Source organism: Furipterus horrens, unplaced genomic scaffold (genome assembly GCF_987537825.1).
Source record: "Furipterus horrens unplaced genomic scaffold, mFurHor1.1.pri manual_scaffold_5, whole genome shotgun sequence".
In the NCBI taxonomy this organism is placed as follows: Eukaryota; Metazoa; Chordata; class Mammalia; order Chiroptera; family Furipteridae; genus Furipterus; species Furipterus horrens.
This window is the reverse complement of record NW_028327175.1, coordinates 27,706,336-27,724,598: the sequence shown is the minus strand read 5'-3', so window position 1 is coordinate 27,724,598 and position 18,263 is coordinate 27,706,336. Positions and strand designations below refer to the sequence as shown.

The 18,263-nt window shown below is 44.6% G+C and overlaps 1 protein-coding gene and 1 long non-coding RNA gene across 2 annotated transcripts in view; both read left to right on the top strand.

Annotated features, from left to right (window-relative positions):
• The window catches only part of ANKRD33B (ankyrin repeat domain 33B), a 62,262-nt gene extending 59,643 nt beyond the window's left edge, over nt 1–2,619 (top strand). Inside the window, exon 4 of the mRNA XM_090278911.1 lies at nt 1,406–2,619. Coding sequence (XP_090135037.1) covers nt 1,406–2,241 — 836 coding nt within the window. The 3' untranslated portion in view covers nt 2,242–2,619. The remainder of the gene's footprint in view (nt 1–1,405) is intronic.
• A 1,551-nt stretch (nt 2,620–4,170) lies between these two features.
• Nucleotides 4,171–8,182, top strand: LOC150008301 (uncharacterized). Its single transcript, XR_016511289.1, has 2 exons — nt 4,171–5,826; nt 7,398–8,182. It is a non-coding gene; the product is annotated as an uncharacterized LOC150008301 (long non-coding RNA).
• The last annotated feature ends 10,081 nt before the right edge of the window (nt 8,183–18,263 follow it).

Sequence of the window (18,263 nt, the reverse complement as noted above, 5' to 3'; positions counted from 1 at the left end):
GTGAGACACCTGGGTCTGCACGGGATAGAAGCCTCTGCCTAGCCTGCCCTGGGGAGTTCGCAGACTAGATAATTCCCCCACTCCTCCACATGGCTTTGCCAGTGGAAACATGACTAATGGGACTTGAAATCCTGAATGATTTTTCACTGTATATGGGGCTGAGATTGGACCAAGATGAATTGAACAGCAATTCTTTATTAATTCTTATTTTACTACCAAGCCGAAATGTATAAAATATTAGGAGGGGGCAGTGGGTGGTATGGAGGAGATTTATTCACAAAGTGATCAGGATAAGTGAGGCTATGAACATGTAGGAATTAGAGTTCTCCAGAAAAATGGAACCAATGGGTGCTATATATTAAGAGGTTTCTTTGATTAAGAGATTTGTTTTAAAGAATTGGCTTGCATGGCTTGGGGAGTTGACAGACTTGACATCTGGAGGCAGCTAGCAGGCTGGACACTTCTGTAGGAGCCATTGCTACAGTCTTGAAGCTGAATTCCTTCTTCTCCAGAAAATTCAGCTTTTGTTTTTAAGACCTTCAACTGATTGGGCAAGGCCCACCCCCATTATTTCAGGTAGTCTCCTTAACTTCACATCAACCACTTATGGATGTTAACCACATCTACAAAATACCTTCACAGCACACATAAATTCATGTTTGATTGAATCCCTGAACTAGAGCCCAGCCAGGTCAACATGAAACCTATCACCGAGGAAGGGACTTGCCCCTTGGGGTGGTGGAAGGTGCATGGGGCTGAGGGTCAGGGGACCTTCTCTCTTACCAGCTTCAAGGCCTCGGGCAGGTCCCCTGACCACTGTGACTATCATCCATTCTGTAACAAACCTTTATTAAATGTGTGCCTCCTACCAGCCAGGATGATATGTGTTGAGGAAACAAAGACAGGTGAGATGTGGCCTCTGTACTGGAGAAGTGAATGGCCTCACATTTCTGCAACATAACGAGCATAGCCGTCCTCCCAGAGATCTGTGAGGGAAAAGTGAGATGATAAATAAATGCAAGTGACTGTTACTGTTAGAATTTTTACAACATTCTAGCGGCATCAGTCTATGTTCACAAAATACTTTTGCTGTCTTCATCTCTCCATTGATGAAAGGCCAAGAAATCTCATTTCTTTAAAAATGCCAAGATTGGGGTGCTGAGTTCATGTTCTTTAGGAAAGAGAAGCCATTAAATGGAGCACTTAAAGGTGTGATGTGTTATAATAGTAAACGCAGTAGGTGCTTGTCAGAGGCAGGTTCATCCACCTGGCTAGGGGTAGATTCTGTTACTAGGTTTTGGAAGTTTGACCTGTGCTTCATTCTCCTGAATTTTGTTTTCTGCCTGTGGAGGGGAAAAGCTCTTGTTGCCTCCACTCATAACAGTTTGTGTTTTGTGTTTTTCAGGGGCAGATGTCCAAGCCAGGGACCCTTGCCGCGGGATGTCGCCCCCAGAGTGGGCCGCTTACACGGGGCGGTTGGAGGCGGTGCGCCTCATCCAGAGGCTGCTGGAGCGGCCCTGTCCGGAGCAGTTCGGGGAGAGGTACAAGCCAGAGTTGCCGCTGCCCCCCGAGGGAGGTCTGAAGCCTGCGGACTCCAAGAACTGCTTGCAGAGGCTCACCGAGTTTATGCGGTCCACGCTGACCTCCCGCTCGCACAAGGGCCTGGAGGATGGAGGGGTCCTGGACCACATGGTCAGGATGACCACGAGTCTCTACAGTCCTGCTGTGGCCATCGCCTGCCAGACCGTGTGCCCCAAGAACCCCCCCTGTGTGGGGAAAAGGCGGCTAGCGGTGCAGGAGATCCTGGAGGCTCCTGGGGCCCTGGACACAAATGCCCAGGAGAGGGACAAGGTGGAGGACACCAAGGAGCAAATCCAGACCTCCCAGGCCGTCGGCGTGTCCAGAGGGGCGGCCCTGAGAGCCAGCTTCCCGCCTCCCCAGCTGCCAGCTGCGCCGCGGAAGGCCAGCCTCCTGTCCCTGCAACTGCTGAGGAGGAGCAGCAGCGTGCGGCCGGGCGTAGTCATCCCCAGGGTGCGCATCACCAAGGCGCCCGCGCCCACCTTCCAGCCCGAGCGGGTGCACGCAAAGGGCAGCACCAAGGACAGCTCCCACCTGCAGCTCCCCAAGTGGAGGTACAAGGAGGCCAAAGAGGAAAAGAGGAAGGCGGAAGAGGCGGAGAAGCAGCGGGCGGCGGCAGCACAGAAGGAAAGGCGGGCGGCGCGCTGGAAGAAAAGGACGTGAGGGTAGCCAGGTCTGGATGCCACCCCATCCGGAGCCCCGGGAGGGGCCGGGGGAAGGCTGCGTGGCTCCGCGCCAGGAAGGGTGCGCCTCCCGCCCTCCCTCCCTGCTCAGGGCCGCACCTTCCTCCCCGGGACAGTGTCCTCTGCGGGGCCGGAAAACTGTCCTTTTTTGTTCAGGCTGCATCCAGGAGTGAATTGGGCATAGCAGAAATTAGTTTGCCTAAAACCAGTTCCCCTAGCAATCAATACACCTAGTGGGCAATTTGCCTAAAAGTATACCGTTAGAACCTCAAGAAAAAAAACTAAAACCAATTTATCAAAGAGCATTTTCAGTGTAATTTTGTATTTTAATCATGATCAAATTTGCAACATTTTACCGATGGTGGAACTGTTTGTATTAAAACAGTTTTAATGCGTTTTTCCGAAGACCCTTTGTTTAAAATACTGTTTCTAGCAATAATTACTTGTGATATCGCTATGATTTCATACGGAATTTGTGAAATTCTCCTGTTCTGTGCTTTGTTTTTGATCCTGCCTTTCCTTCTCATTCTGGGTACACATAACCCTGTATGTTTTTATTAATTTGATTAAGTGATGCAAATATTTTTTCTATTTGATGGAAGCATTTTTACAGCAAAATGATCAAGTGAGACAGGGATCGGATTTCCTTGTATCTTATTTTTTAAGCTCTCTTATTCATACAGTAATAATAATGAAGAAAAACCTATTGTGCACAGAGAAACATGTATTTATTGCTAGAACTAAATTCATTTAAGCAAGGAATTTTAGATAAGCTGGATACAAAATCGTTAACATGTTCAAAAACCGATATAAGAGGAAAACCTTTTCAATGAAATGGGGCAAATCTAATGTTATTGTTAGAAATGCAAAATTAAGTCATGTGCTCTTCAATAAGTTGAATTCAGATGTTCTTAAAATACGAAAAAATGCAAAAAGAATAAGCAACCCAGAGTGAAAACCACTGAAACGGAGGTCGGTAACTTTTAGAGGAACAGAGATTAGAGTTGACTGTGAAGCAAACTTGTTTTAGGCAAAACTCAAGTGGGCTGGGTGGCTCCCTCCTCCAGACTCAGTTCCAAAGATTCCCTGATGTGAACTTGTATTCTTCCTTTGATAACAACCCCCAAAGTTCCATTTATCCTCACTCTGACTTTGTAGAATTTCCAAAAAATGGAGACTTTGGCAGAGCACTGGATGTGACTTGCTCTGAGCCCCAAGCTCTCACCAGGAGTTTCCTGTCCAATTTTTTTTTTTTTTAAATCTGTAAAGCACTGAGAAATTCTAATGAATCTTTCGCCATGTGGGTTGTAGAGTATGTGTCACATATGCACTACTGACAGCACTTTATTTAAATAGTATTCTGCTTGGAACTTCTAGATTTAAAACATTACAGACTGATTTAAAAGCTCTTTATTATAATCCTGGATTTGCAGGTTCAAATTATGGTTCCTGGCTAAGTTGGGGCCGATGCCCGGCTGCCTCATGCTGAGTGGGTGTGGTGCTGGCCTCTCCCTATTCCTTCCCTCTCAGCACTGTCAGGCATGGAGCAATCAGGGGTCTCATACTCACCTCTCTAAAACCCTCAGTATTGCACAGTGTACCTGAACTTACGGGGCATAGTTGTGTTGATACTTGAGCTTTTAAAGTCAGATCATAGTGAGTTCCTCCCTCATCCCAGAAAGGCACAAGAAGAATGTCACAGAGGTCTGGACCCACTTTGAGCATCACTGGTGGTAGCTGGCTGCAGGGGACCCTTGTGCCTAAGAGTTGGGATTGGCCAAGTCCTCATGGATGGGGTGAGGGCTGGTCTCCATGATGGAAGCATCTGTAGTTTCCCTGATGGTCCTACCTGGATTTTTTAGAGATTTTTTTTTTTTGTTGTTGTTGTTGTTGTTAGTTGTTGCTTTGAATGTCTGGATGCATTGTCTTGTTCAGGGTCATTCCCTGTCCTTGTCTTCCAGTGTCAGGGGCAGGGACACTGATGGGCCGCTTCTAATTTTCATGTCTCCCTGGCTTTGTCACATTTGTTCTCTGCCACCACCTTCACCTCCCTTTTTTCCCCCTCAATTGCTTTTCCTACTCTGAGGTCTTAAAAGGTCAGAGAAGCAAGGCCATAATGAGAGGCAATGTGGCATCCCTGTTGAATGACCATGTCATAACTTCCAAACACTCAGTAGTGAATGAAGAGCAGATTTCTTCAGTATGTATGTGTGCAGGTGCTTTAGAATTTTGTCTCTTGCCCTTTTAAAGGAAGGGAGCCCTAGGTTTCTCTTCTGACAGATGACAACACCCCCACCCCCATGTAGAGAGGAGGGAGGGTCTGGTGTCTGCATGTACCCCTGATGTTGATTAACTATAAATAGTAAATTTCAAGTTGACAGGTACCTTCTCAGGGATTTATATATAAAATAGGGGCAAAGTTGAAGTATATTTTAATACTTTTTAGTGTTTGTGTGAATTACAATTAAAGTAGACAGAAGAAATGTTTCTAAGATAATGTCAACGCTGCTGTTATTCAGGAAGATGTCTGGGAATCGCCCCTCATTCGAGATTCCCTGGTTATTGGAAACAAGGGACCCTGGCAGCTGAAATGGCTCTGTGGTGGATGTGGAGTTACTTCACTGCCTCTCAGTTGCCTCTTGTGGATGGGAACCCTTGTATTTATAACAAAAAACAAACAAACAAACAAAAAATTCATGCCCTATGGGAGAAGTGATGTTTGTGATAACACAGATGGGCTTATTCATTGCTCGTACCTCCCCATCTGATATTGGGAGGTGTGGTGTGAAATGACTCAGTTTTGAACATGCTCAAATGAATCAGGTGTGCCATGGCCAGACCAGCGCCAAGCTCAGTGCTGGAAAGGAGGAGGGAAAACCTGGGAGAGGTTGTCCGGAAGGACCTGGGTGTTCAGAGGCTGCACCTTCCTGTCTTTGGCTGCACTAGGGAAATGCAGCACATGGCATGAGGGACCTTTGCTTTTCCGACGCTCCTCCCAATAGGCAGCATGAGACACCTCAGGAATACGAAGACGGGAAACTGCAATGCCTTCATCATCTCTACTGTGGGCCCTCCTAAGACTTGAGGCTCATTTTGTTGAAAGGGATAGATTTCATGATGTCAGTTGGAAAAATGGGACTTGTGGGTGCAGAGGGACCCTTCCAGGCTGCCTCTGCCCACTTTCTCCTGCTGTCAGTGGGTGACCCGGTCTCTGGAAGTCCAGTGTGAGTGGAGACAAGGCTGTCATCTGTGAAACTGAATTCTGTGAGGTGGGGCCAGACCCTGGTCCTCCAGTGCAGCGGTCCCCAACCTTTTTGGCACCAGGGACTGATTTCATGGAAGACAATTTTCCCACAGACAGGCTGGAGGCAAGGATGGTTTTGGGGTGATTCAAGCGCATTACATTCAAGCGCACCTCCTGCTGTGTGGCCCGGTTCCTAACAGGACCGGACTGGTCCGGTCCATGGCCCAGTGGCTCGGGACCCCTGCTCCAGTGGATGCGAAGCCTGCTGTCCCCAGGGAAGAGTCATAGGCACCAAGTTGTGAAGAAAAGCATCGCTGAGAGGTAAATAAATGAGCCAGGACTAAGAAGTACAGGTGTGAGTGGTCTCTTGCAGCCCCCGGCAAGAGCACTGTATTTTCTCCTTTGTCCACACTACATCAAGAGAGAAGACAGTCTTTTCATAATTTTGCTAAGTTTGCTCTGTAAAATGAGTTATGGCCCTGCTGTTAGGTGTTATTTTTTCCCTTGGGTTCACCTGGAGATTCACGCTTGCTCATTTTTCCATTCTAATACAATACAGTTGTTCCCCGTAGGATTAAGATTTATCACAAGCTATTGGAAGCGCCTAGTCACAACCAGCCCTTTACATGATAAAATGCTAGCGCTTTTTCTCGTGTACACCAAAGCTCTAACATGGCAGGACCCTTTCTGTTCCACGGTGGGGACCTGTTTGGATTCTGCACCTGGCTGTGGGCGTCCCACGCACAGAAGCCCTCAGGCCCTGTTCCTGTGCGCCTGGGCCTTGGTTTCCCCTGCAGCAGGCCCTGTCTCATCCGTGCCTCTGCTGGGAGGGCCAAGGCCTACCGGGGAAGGAAAGGAGGAAGGTGGAGCACAGTTGCTCCTTATTAAACAACAAAGTCACATTTATGACAACTGGAATTGGGTAGGAAATCACTGAGTTCTCGTTGGCCACGAAACACTAACAACAGTTCTTCCTGAAACACTGGCTGCTCTCCTCAATCGCTCACCCAGAGGCACCTGGAACTTGTTTTGGGCACCTGTGTAAGTCTTGAGTCAGCTGTTCACTTCCGTGCCCTTGAGTTCACGTTGCTTCATTAACATTTAACATACAGTAAGTGGCTAAAGACATGTCTCTGGAGGTTTTTTGAAAGAAATAGAAAACCTGACCACTACCTGGACTGATAAACTAATTTTTGAGTGGCTCAGGTGAATGCCGGCCCTGAGTACACAATTCCCTCGCTCTGACCCAGCCTGAAGTAAGCCCTGTGTGAAAGACGGGGCCCCTGCTGTGCAATGACAGCCCTCAGCAGCGAGCTGTACCAAAGTGGACAGTGCGCGATAAGGTGGGAGTGCGCGTGCACACGTGCACGCGCAGAAAGGATACCTGGCTGCGCGCTCACGAAGGTGGCTGGTGCTGTGGCTGCACTGTGGCTCTTAGGGAGTGTGACCTGCTTGGATGGTGTGTATTCAGGAGGACTGCAAGCCCAAGGCCCACCATGAGCACTCCGGCTAATGTGACGTGTAACACAGCCAGCATGTCATAACGCGGGTCTTTTTCTTGAGAGGTGGTATTTGACCAGGTGACTAATATAGGAGCTCCTTGGCGAGGTCCTATAGCCAGGTCTGGGTCTCTGTCTTTGACAAACAACCTTGGCATGGAGAGGCGCCATCCTGGAGAGGACTCTGCTAGGCATTCAGCCTGTGGCCTTAGGGTAAGGTTGACTCCCCTGATGTTTGGCACCAGGTTAACCATCAAATCCACATTTACCTGTCAGAAGTGCCAAGATTTTCCCAAGTCTGCGTAAGTGTTAGATACTTTAATCACAGGTAACAATTTGGGTTTTGAGAGAAATCGTTTCATCATAATGTGACACCTTTGTATTGTTTTTAAGGACAGTGTAGAAGAGAAACGAAACAGGCCGGCCATCCCAGGTAGAGCTTGACAGGTGTTGACCTGATGTTGATGAAGTTCTGGGGAGTCACATGGAAGCACTTTAACACCAATTTGGGAGCAGAAATTCTAGAAGCTGGTTTGGAACTGCACAGCTATGTCAAATTTGATGAAAACCAATAAAGGAAGCTGTACACCCATAACTGCTACCAGCAGCCCCGTGAGCCTTTGGAACATCCTAAGGAATTTGAATAATACACCTCATTCAAATAAACAGAAAAAGCTAATCTCATTAAAATTCTCTTGGCATTTATTGGGTGTCTGAGGATGTGCGTTAACAGACTAATGCACAGGGTGCCAGGTGATATTTGATCTTGGTATAAGCTCTGTTTTCCGAATGTAAAGCTATTTTCATTGTCATTTCTAAAAATCCGGCAGGTTTCTGGATATTATAAAAATGTTGAGTCTGGATATAAGTCTGTAAATATCATAGTGTTTTATTTTGAAGTGAGAGTTTTTGTTAGTTTCTAAGAGGTATTTTCCTATTTAGACCTCAGGGCTATTTTGGAATCTACAAATAAATGTGAGCCCAGCAGCTTCAGTTTTCTGATATCCAAAAAGTTAATCTTTCAGCAGAAAGAATGTCTTTCTTTTTTAACTTCTAACACATTCTGTACTTAATGTTTAAAAAGTGTAGATAAAAAGATGTGATAATGTAAAAACATGGGGAAATCGTGGCTACAAAATTAAAAATCATTTGTGAAATAAACATTCTATGGTACAATAGTGTGATATTTGAATAAGCCTCATAAATGAGAAAATGAAACAATGAAATATACTAGTTTTTTTAATGTTACTTATTTTGATTGAAATAAATGTACACTTTCTTCTGACACAATTTTACTTTATTTTTGAAAGGTAACATTTAAAAATGTGTTAAGTTATTGCTGCATACTTTCTCATACTTGAATCTTTTTGCAGACCACCTCTCAGACAAACACAGTGGTAGATAGGCATCCTTCAATCATGGTTCCAAGTATTGACACCCATAAGTTGAAACAAATATATAGTTTTGTGTTTATAAGTACTCTTTTACCTAAATGGTACAATGCAAATGTTGTTCTTTAGTTTATTTCCTTTACTTAGAACATCTCTGGAAAGCTTTTTAAGGAATTTTAAAATTAATATTATTTTCTTTTAACAGCTAAACTAGTAATGCTCAAACACAGGATAGATCAAGTGAACACTGTAAGAAGGTCTCAAGGGAAAAGTGACTTCCCCGCCCCCAGGACAGTCCCTGAGACCAGTTACTTGTGCATCCTTCTAGGAATACATTTTAAATGTTTCCTTCCCTTAAGGTGTTATACAAATGAGACCCCATTGTAAGTATAGTTTCTTTCACTTGTGTTGGGGAGAACATGTTTTAGACCCCTCGATCCTGTGTCGTGTTCCTTGGTAGAGGTGTATCATGGTTCATTTAACCAATTGCTTCATGTTGGACTCATAGTATTTTTGGTTCTTACCTTTTACAAGTAATGAAGAGCCTCAAACTTACACACAATTGAATGTTTTCCTGACAGGAATGTAAAAGTGGGATTTGCGAGGTAGAAGGGGACAGTTTAATTTCAATAGTCACTGCTGTGTTGATCTTTTCAAAGGCTGCTGAGTACTTGCCCAAAGGCCATGGATGAAAGAGGTCATTTCTCACCTGCAGCAACATGCTGTTCATCAGACGTCCTAATTTTTGCCAATCTGATAGTTAAAATAATTGTATCTCATTTTAATTTTAATTTTCTGAATTACTGGTAAGACTGAGCATCTTTTCATGTGTGCTGCTACAAAAATTTCTAATATATATCTATTCAATTTTTCTTTTTCTATTTTATTTTTTGGTGTCATTTTTGCTGATTTGTAGGAGTTTGCTACAAATCTTGGATCATCGTTCTATGACACATTGTGTTTACTTTATCCTGTTTTACAACTTATCTTTTTAAAATTATGAGTCAAACTTGTCAAAATATTTTTAAAAAATATTGCAATTTGTGTTTTTTTAAGACAGTTTTTCCTACCCCCAAATTAATGTTTTCTTCTATATTTTCTTATGATTTATAGAAACTTTTTCTTTTAGCTCTAAAAAATTATATTCATTATTTAGGTTGTATTTGATGGGACTGAAAACAAACAGCTCCTATTTATTTGGAAAATTCTACTCTGCATTTTGGAACTCTGAAGTCTGATGCAATAAAAATCATAATCCTACTTATCAAAAATTATAAGTACTATTAAGGAAGGCCCTAAATAAAAAGTGAAATTGTAAACAAAACTTTGTTCTAGGTCAAAATTGTTATTGGAGATTATTTGTATTTGTTGTTTGTGAAAGAGCAAATGATGTGTGTATGTGATGCGTGGAAATACTGGTAAATAGCAAGGTAGCATACGAGGGAGAGATGTACTCAGAAAGTCTGAGAATTGGGACATGAAAAGTGAGTGGGAGAGGGGGAAGGTGGTCTATCTATTTTCCTGACTGAGACTGCACAGCCTTGAAACTCCAGTTCCCTCCCATGGAAGCTGGGAATTGGGGGTGTGGTGCAGCTGGGGGGCAGGCCTAAAGTGTGCCCAAGGGGCATCCCCTCTGACGGCCTCTAGAGCAACGTCTGTCCTTGGGCAGTCAGGTGGCCAAGGATGTCACACACACACACACACACACACCCGCCTCAGGACTGCTGCGTACACACACACACACACACACACATCCCACCTCAGGACTGCTGCGTATAGCCCTTGGCCCTCACTGAGACCCTTCTCATGGTTACTGGCTCCTAGCAGGTAACTCCTGCTGTCTCCCTTGACGGTGACTGGGCTGGCTTCCAGCAGTGGGGACATTAAAAGTGGCCTGGAAATCTCCAGTCTACTGACAAAACAAACATTGATGTGCAAATTGTTCAGGTAAATTGTCAGCTGCCTGCAGCATCCCATCCCATCCCATCCCATCCCGGTCACACTGTCCTTGCAGCAAAGTCACCAGCTCACAGGTCTCACAGATCTCTGCTCTCCCTTACGTCTTTCTGGCTAAAATAAAATAAAAATACTTAAATTCAAATCTGCCTTGGTACTTCAGAAACGTTATTTAAAAAACAAGAAAAGCAAGAAGTCAGTTAGCTCTAAGGATATAATCACAACTTTTCATTAGCTCTTAATGAAAAAAGAAGCTTTATTAGTGTCAAGAGCCTAGTTGGGAAGCTGGATAGAGCCACTCTCTGGGCCACTAGAAACATGAACATTCAGGGACCTGGACTGTGGTGGGGAGGGTGTCACCTGGGAGTGCAAAAGGTTGCAAAATGTCCTTACTCCTGGGCACAGGCATCCCTTGGATGGGAGCCCCGAGTCATCCCACTGCCCCTTCACCCCTGTCTCTGTGCTGCCCCCAGAAGGGACCAACTTTTACCTGCTAATTGTCCTGAGAGTGCTCAGTGAAAGGTGAGAACTTGACCTCCTGCCTGGACATACCACACTGGTATGAGCCTCCAGTCTCGTCCTCCTCTCTTGGTTGAACTGCACAATGCTCTGAGGGGTGAGAGGTCATAGGTTGGGGGAGGCAAAAGCAACTCCTTCTTTCCCTCCCACTGCTATGCAGGTTGCTGGGCCCACTGTCCCACCCCATCCGCAGCACCAGCCTATGTGTCTCTAACTCCACACACTTATTTTAGTCCTGGACTCAGGCCCTTGAGATGATGCGGCAACTTTCATGATCTCCCTGAATCAACAGATTAACCTCTGCAGGTACAGAAACCTTTGGTTCTCAGAACACCAGGCTTTCCCATGCATGAGCAGCCTGGAAAATGTCAGAAATACACCTTCTCAGGCTCCACTTATGTTAGTTTCCTGTGATTGCTGTAACAGATTACCTCAAACTTGGAAGGCTTCAAACAACAGAAACAAAAGTACTTCCTCATGGTTCTGAAGGCTGGAAGTCCGAATCAAGGCATGGGCAGAACCAGGCTTCCTCTGAGGGCTCCAGGGAGGATCCTTCCTCGCCTCTTCCAGCTCCTGGTGGTTGCCAGCATTCCTTAGCTCGTGGCAGCCTCTGTCTGTCTTCATCACCACCTGGCCATCTTCCCTCTGTGTGTGTGTCTGTGTTCACATTTTCCTTTTTTTATAAGAATTAGTGTTCACCCTAATCCAGTATGACCTTAACTTAATTACATGTGCAAAGATCCTATTTCCAAATGAGGTCACAGGTTAGGACTTCAACATATCTTCTTGGGGAACACACTCAGCCTGCAACAGCACCCTGACCAATGGAGTCAGAGACACTGGGAGCCTGGGAGGGCAGGCAGCCTTCCTCAAACTCTGCGCCCCACCGGGCCCTCTTCCTCATGCTCACTCTCCAGTGCTCTCTCATCTCACTGGCCACTCTGGTTACCAGCCCCTCCTCTTCTGGACCCCTGAAGGCTAGCAGCCAGTTTTATCTTCTTCTCTGTACTCCTGCCTGGGCCGTCTCAACAGCCTATGGCTTTATATGCCAGCTAGAAGTTGTTGAACCAATTTAGGTATTCAGCTGTGATCTTGCCCATAAGCTCTAGGCCAGGTGCCTACAGCCCTCTAGTTCAAATCCAGCCACTGTCTGTTCCCATAAATGCAGTTATATTGGACATGGCCCACTCACTGATTGACATATTGGCCATGGTGGTTTTTACTCTCCAAGGACATAGTTCAGTAATTGTGACAGAGGCTGTATGCCCATAAAAACTTAAATTTTTACCCTCTGGCCCTTTATAGAAAAGCTTGCTGGCCCTGCCTACACAGGTGGTGAATATTTCCATTTGGGTGTGGAGTAGGTGTTGCAAAACTAGCATGTGCCAAAGACAGCTCTTGTTTTTAATTGACATATAATCACATAAAACATTATATTGATTTCATGGGAACAACACAATGATTAGATGTTTGTATATATTGTGAAATGATTACCACAATAAGTCCATTTAACATCTACCATCACACAGTTACAAATTTTTTTTTTTTGTGTGATGAGAACTTCTAAGATTTAGTCTCTTAGCAACTTTCAAATATATGGCAATATTATTAGCTATAGCCACCATGCTGCACATTATATCCCCATAACTTATTAATTTCTTGAACTTTGTAACTTTTGACCTCATTTCTCTCATCATCCACCCCCTACCTCTATCACCCAGCAATCTGTTCTCTGTATCTATGAGCTTTAAGATTCTACCTATCAGTGAGATCATACGGTGCTTGTTTTTTCTCTGACTTACTTCGCTTACATAATGCCCTCAAGATCCATCCATGTTTGTTGTAAATGATAATATTTCCTTTTTATGGCTGAATGATATTTCATTGTGTATGTACACATCACCTCTTCTCTATCCAACGATCTATTGATGGACACTTAGGTTGTTTCCATGTCTTGGCAATTGTAAATAATGCTGCAATGTACATGGGAGTGCATGTATCTTTTTGAGTTAGTGTTTTCATTTTCTTTAGTTAAAAAACCCAGAAGTGGAATTGCTAGATCATATGGTAGTTCTATTTTTGATTTTCTGAGGCACCGCCATACTGTTTTCCAGACACCCCTTGATTTCCTCCTCAACCATTTCTTTTTCAGCTTCCTCATCAAGTGCATGGCTTCAACACTATCCAGGCACTCAAGCACAAAACTCAGCTTTTATGACCCATCCTTCTTCCTGCTCTTGTCCCCACCACCCCTCTACTTCAATCTGATTGCCTTCACTGTTTTGATGACTTCTTTCTTACCTCATGGGTGAGGGAGGGATTCATGCCCTAGGTTATGGGGATGGCTAAACATCCCACACTGGACAATTGAGATGTCTAGTGGTCATTCCCAGGAGCCAGGCTCTGTTCCTGGAGATGAGCAGATGGAGGAGGTCCAAGCACACCTGGGCTGCCATCAACCTCTTCAGTTCGTCTGCCCAGGAGTCAGAAAACTGACCCACCACCAGCTGCTTCCACTGGCTGAGGGGATCATGGTGGCTGTCCTGCTACCAGATGTCTTGGGACACTGCTGATTAGGCCACTTTGATGAAGGTGTTGGTGTTTGGGAGGATGTGAAATGACAATGGAAACCAGCTAAATCAGCTTGGTAGAAATGCAGAAGATACTCTGCTTTATTAGACTCAGCCTGGCTCTTCTCCCAGAAAAGCATACGGGGAAGAAGATGCTTGGCTAGCTTAATTAAACCAAATGACAATACACATATTCTAAGCTGTGTGGGGGAAGGTCTTTGGGGACAGACAGACGGGGTCCAGTCCTGGCTTTGTTGCATGTTTTCTTTGTGATTCTGGCAGTGTTTCTCATTTCCTTGAAGAATAAATCTCTGAATGAGTGCTGCACACCCTGCTTGGTGCCAGTCCTGAACAGAGAGAGGCTGGGGGTGGGGGTGTGGGCACTGTGAACATAGGCTTTGTCCTCACTACCTTGATTGACAGTCCTCAGGGGTTCTCCTACTTTTCTCTGCCGCCATGGCCTCCAGGGGATCAGGAATATCTTTCAAAAACCCCAGGGATCCTCATGGGAGATAGAAGATCAGCACAACACAGCCTGCAGTAGGGATGAGGACAGACATGTTTCAAAGGCCTTCTGAGTGCTAATATCCTCCATTAGGAATTCTTTCCTCAGGAGAATCAGGAAGAGCCCTTTGGCCGAAGGCCCTGTGTAATCTGTGGTTCTGATGAGCTGCCTTGGCCCACACATGGTCTTTCAGCAGGTGGAGAGGTGTCCCCGCTCCTTGCCCAGGGCTGCACTGCAATTGGGGTTTAGTGGGCTCTGTAATCTGTGCTTGGCTTAGCTGCTGTGGTGTCCTCAGTGCCAGGAGCAGCACCCAGACTCATTGGGTCAAGATCTTTCCAACCATAATGGGAAGAAGGACAGCCCCTAGGAGAAGTCTAGCATTTCTTCCCAGAGTTTAGCATGAAGTCTGGCTAAGAGGCCCATTCTCGACCTTCTGAGGGTGGGGGGTTCCTTAGTGAGGTGGATAGTAGCTGCTAGCCTGTTCTCTGGACATCAAACACTTAGAAAAGCAGGCAAAGAGGGAAAGTGGAACTTCCATGAAGCAGTGAGGGCCTTGAGTCTCAGCCAGTGATGCTGAATTACAGGTGCAACTGGGACCCAGAGTTAGCTGAACTGTGAGATACGAGAACACAGTTCCCGACTGTCTTCACTTCTGACACCAGCTCTAAGTTTGGGAGGGGGTGGATTCCCAGAACTACACCCAGGTTCAATACTTTTCTAAAAGGACTCACAGAACTCATGGAAAGCTATTTATTCCAGGGAAAGGATACATATTAAGGTCAGCCAAAGGAAAAGATGCAGGGGGCAGAGTCTAGGAGAGCTCCAAACGTGAAACTCCCCTTGTTCTGAGGATGCATTACCCTCCCGCCATCAATGTGTGACAATATGTATGGAGTGCTGCCAATCAGGGAAGCTCATTCGAGCATCAGTATTCAGAGTTTTTTACTGGGGCTACATTACCTAAGCAGGACCCAAACATCTCTGAAGCTCTAATCTGGATATTTGGCACAGAGGACTTCGCTCTTCCTCCACTTCTGGGGGCTCTACTGCCACCTGGGATAACTTCTGCTGGTTGATGAGAGCCATGTAGGCTGAGGAATATCTGAGCTCTTCAAAAGACAGAGGACACCAGAGATGGCCTGGGTGGTCAGAGTAGGAATGGGAATTGGATGGGGGATGAATTGAGTGTGGAAATGACAATAAAGTGCCACCTACTAGCTATGTTAACTAAGTAAGTTATTTTACTCTATTCAGCCTGTCTCCTCATCTGTATAACAGCCACAGCAATGTCTACCAGGTAGAGTTGCTGTGGGTGACTGGCACATAGTAATTGATTAATAAATATGAGAAGGAAAATGATAATGATGGTGATGGTGGTGGTAATGATGGTGATAATGGTGGTGGTGGTGATGATGGTGATTTAGGTCTAGAATCTACTCCTGTGGGAAATCTGTCTACTTCAATGCCTTTACAATTCATGAAAAATTGTGTAACTCTGGTTAAGTTTATATAGTATTAAAAAAGAAATATCCACTTATCATTGTCTTAGATTCAATTTATCTAATTGTCCTTGAGGAAAATACTTGTTTATCAAACTAATGCCAACTCTCTTTTTCAGACACTGCAACAGTGTTGTGCCTCAAAGTAATAATCTTTGGTTTTGTTGTTGTTCCCTAGGATAACTTTGGTTATGCCAAGAGCCTCTATAAAGTTAGTTAAGTAACTTAACCTATTAAGTTGAAAAAATTAGTATTAAGGCATGAAAATAAAACTTAAGCTGTGAAACCCAAACAATAAGTATATGAGGGATTTCATTAGTTATTTTAACTGTCATGATTGGCTTAGCATCATTGTAGGGCTGTTAAGTATCTGTGACTTGACACCATATGTCATTTGAGGGGGTTTTCTTTTTATGCTTTATGGAAATCTGACTTCTGGTTACTCTAAACACTTGTTTCTTGGGTTTTGTTTTTGTGGGCCTTTTTGGGGGCAGGGGAGGCAGTTATTGTTGTTTTCATTCCGAGAGCCTTTCTACTCCTAAATCTGTCCTCTTAGGCCCAGTTTTACACTTACTTGGTTGCAAGGAGGCACATGTCAGGATGTGGGTTTCTCACACTGGTCCTATCAGGGGAGGACAGATGCTCAGCCACACTGCTCTGGTTTCGTTTGCCTTTTTGGTTCTGGTATGATACAACATCTGAGACTCGTTAATTTTGGTGACCAGAATTAGGATGATTCTTAACCTAACTGAAAGTGAGGCTCATTTATTCCGAGTGACTTCTTTAGTCACACAGGGCTTCCCCAGTTAGCGATGACACCCTGAAATAGTGCTTTTCAGAAGTGACTGAATCTGAAAGTTTCTAGCCAACTGATGGACTGAGGCAGAGGCATCATTGGCACCAAAGGCAGAGAATTTTATGATAAAGCATGTGACTTTTGCAAACGTTTGTTTTGTCTCATGCTCTAAAATGTGCTGTTTTTGGTTCCATGTGATGTCATCTAGTTGTACATGTTGCAGCTAAAAGCTGCACCAAACACCTGCAGTATCTGAGGGATGCAAAGTATGTTAGTACCCCAAGCGTACAATCTAGGAAGTGGGGGTGATGGGGAAGTGCCAGGGGTTTAAGAAATGGCCCCTTTCTTCAAGAGTTCACAGCTAGCCTTTGATTCCTCCCTCTGTGATGGAAACAAGGATTTGTGGACAGGTGCAGGGGTGGGAGTGTGGGAGACTGCTAGGAGACAGGGCCACAAGGTAAGCTGATGTCCCTGGCCTGAAAAACTTTACCCATACATGTTCCATTGCCCTTTACCCAGGCATAGCTGCAGAGAGACACCTATTTTCCTCCTTTGTGCTTCACTCTGCTGGATCTACTGATAACCCTGAGGTTAATCAGCTGGAGACACACATGGTCCATTTTGGAAAACAGGCTTTAATCATTTGGAAAGACTTCCGGAACTTCTTTTAGAATATTTAAGTAGCTGAGACAAGAACCTGTGTTTTTGTTGTGCCTGTTTAGGTGAGTGGGCTGGGGAGGCCACTGAGGGACATTTATCTCCTCTTGTCTTCATATCGGTGACTGAGAAAACAACTCTGATGCTCTAGAACTGTTGCTCGCCTCCCTGAAGGAAAAGGCTTTCTTTGTCTAAACATTTCCATTGCATCCAGGAGCATATCTGCATCATACCAATTTGCTATTTTCTGCTCCAGGGACTGCAATGCAGACACAGCTTGAGCTTCTTTAGCTGCTTACACTTCAGTGTCCTTGCCACTGAAATATATACATTATTTTTCCCTCCAAGATTTCAGCATGAGGGGAATTGGTGTTTAATTGTGTACTTGCATTATTGTACGTCATGGACTTGTAGAACAAGACCATTAAGGTTTCTGAGCCTTGACACTCTTGACATTGTGGTCCGGATAATTCTTTGTGGTGGGGGCTGTCCTGTGGGTTGTAAGATTTTTAGCAGCATCCCTGGCCTCAGCTCGGTAGATGCTACCTACTAGCCTCTCTCCTTAAGCCTCAGTTTTGACAACCAAAGATGTCTCCAGACATTGAGAAATGTTCTCTGGGGGTAACATCGCCCTCAGGTGGAAAGCTTTGCCCTAGATAATGAAGATCATTAGAACTCTAAGCACATTCTATGTTCTCAAACTATCTCTATGTAAAGAATGACACAAGCAGGTTCCTGGCAATTTGTCCAAAAACTGAGCCTTTGTGCTACAAAAAGTTGGACTCTCTCTTTAGATGACCCTCGGCAGCACAGAATGACAGTGCTGAAATGTAATCAAAAAGCTCATTCAGAGCTTCTGGGTAGAGTTCCAAATCCCCCAGATTATATCATGTTGGGTCTTTTCCAGTTGACAAATTGGATTTTTTTGAAAGCATGGCAGTTGAGTTTATAATAATATCTAGAATTGTAGGGTAGGCAGAGAAAAAAATTTGAAAATTTTTTATTTTTTTGTTTTAAGTGCCCTTAATTGAATTTTAGAAAGACTGTTTGGGGAAGAACTTAAACGTGCAACAAAATGTTGTGAGATGTACAGATGCTTTAACTTGGTCAGAGTAAAAATAGATCCCAGATGCTCTGAGGGTCTGAAGAAAATGAGCTGCAATGAACTCGTGTGATGATGGTTCATTTCATGTGTCGACTTGGCTAGGCCATGGTGCCCAGATAGTTGGTCAAATATTCTTCTAAATGTGTCTATGAGGGTGTTTTCGGTTGATGTTTATATTTAGATTAATGGACTTGCAGTGAAGTACAATACCCTCCATAATGTGGGTGGACCCCCATGCCATCAGTTGATGGCCATTAATAG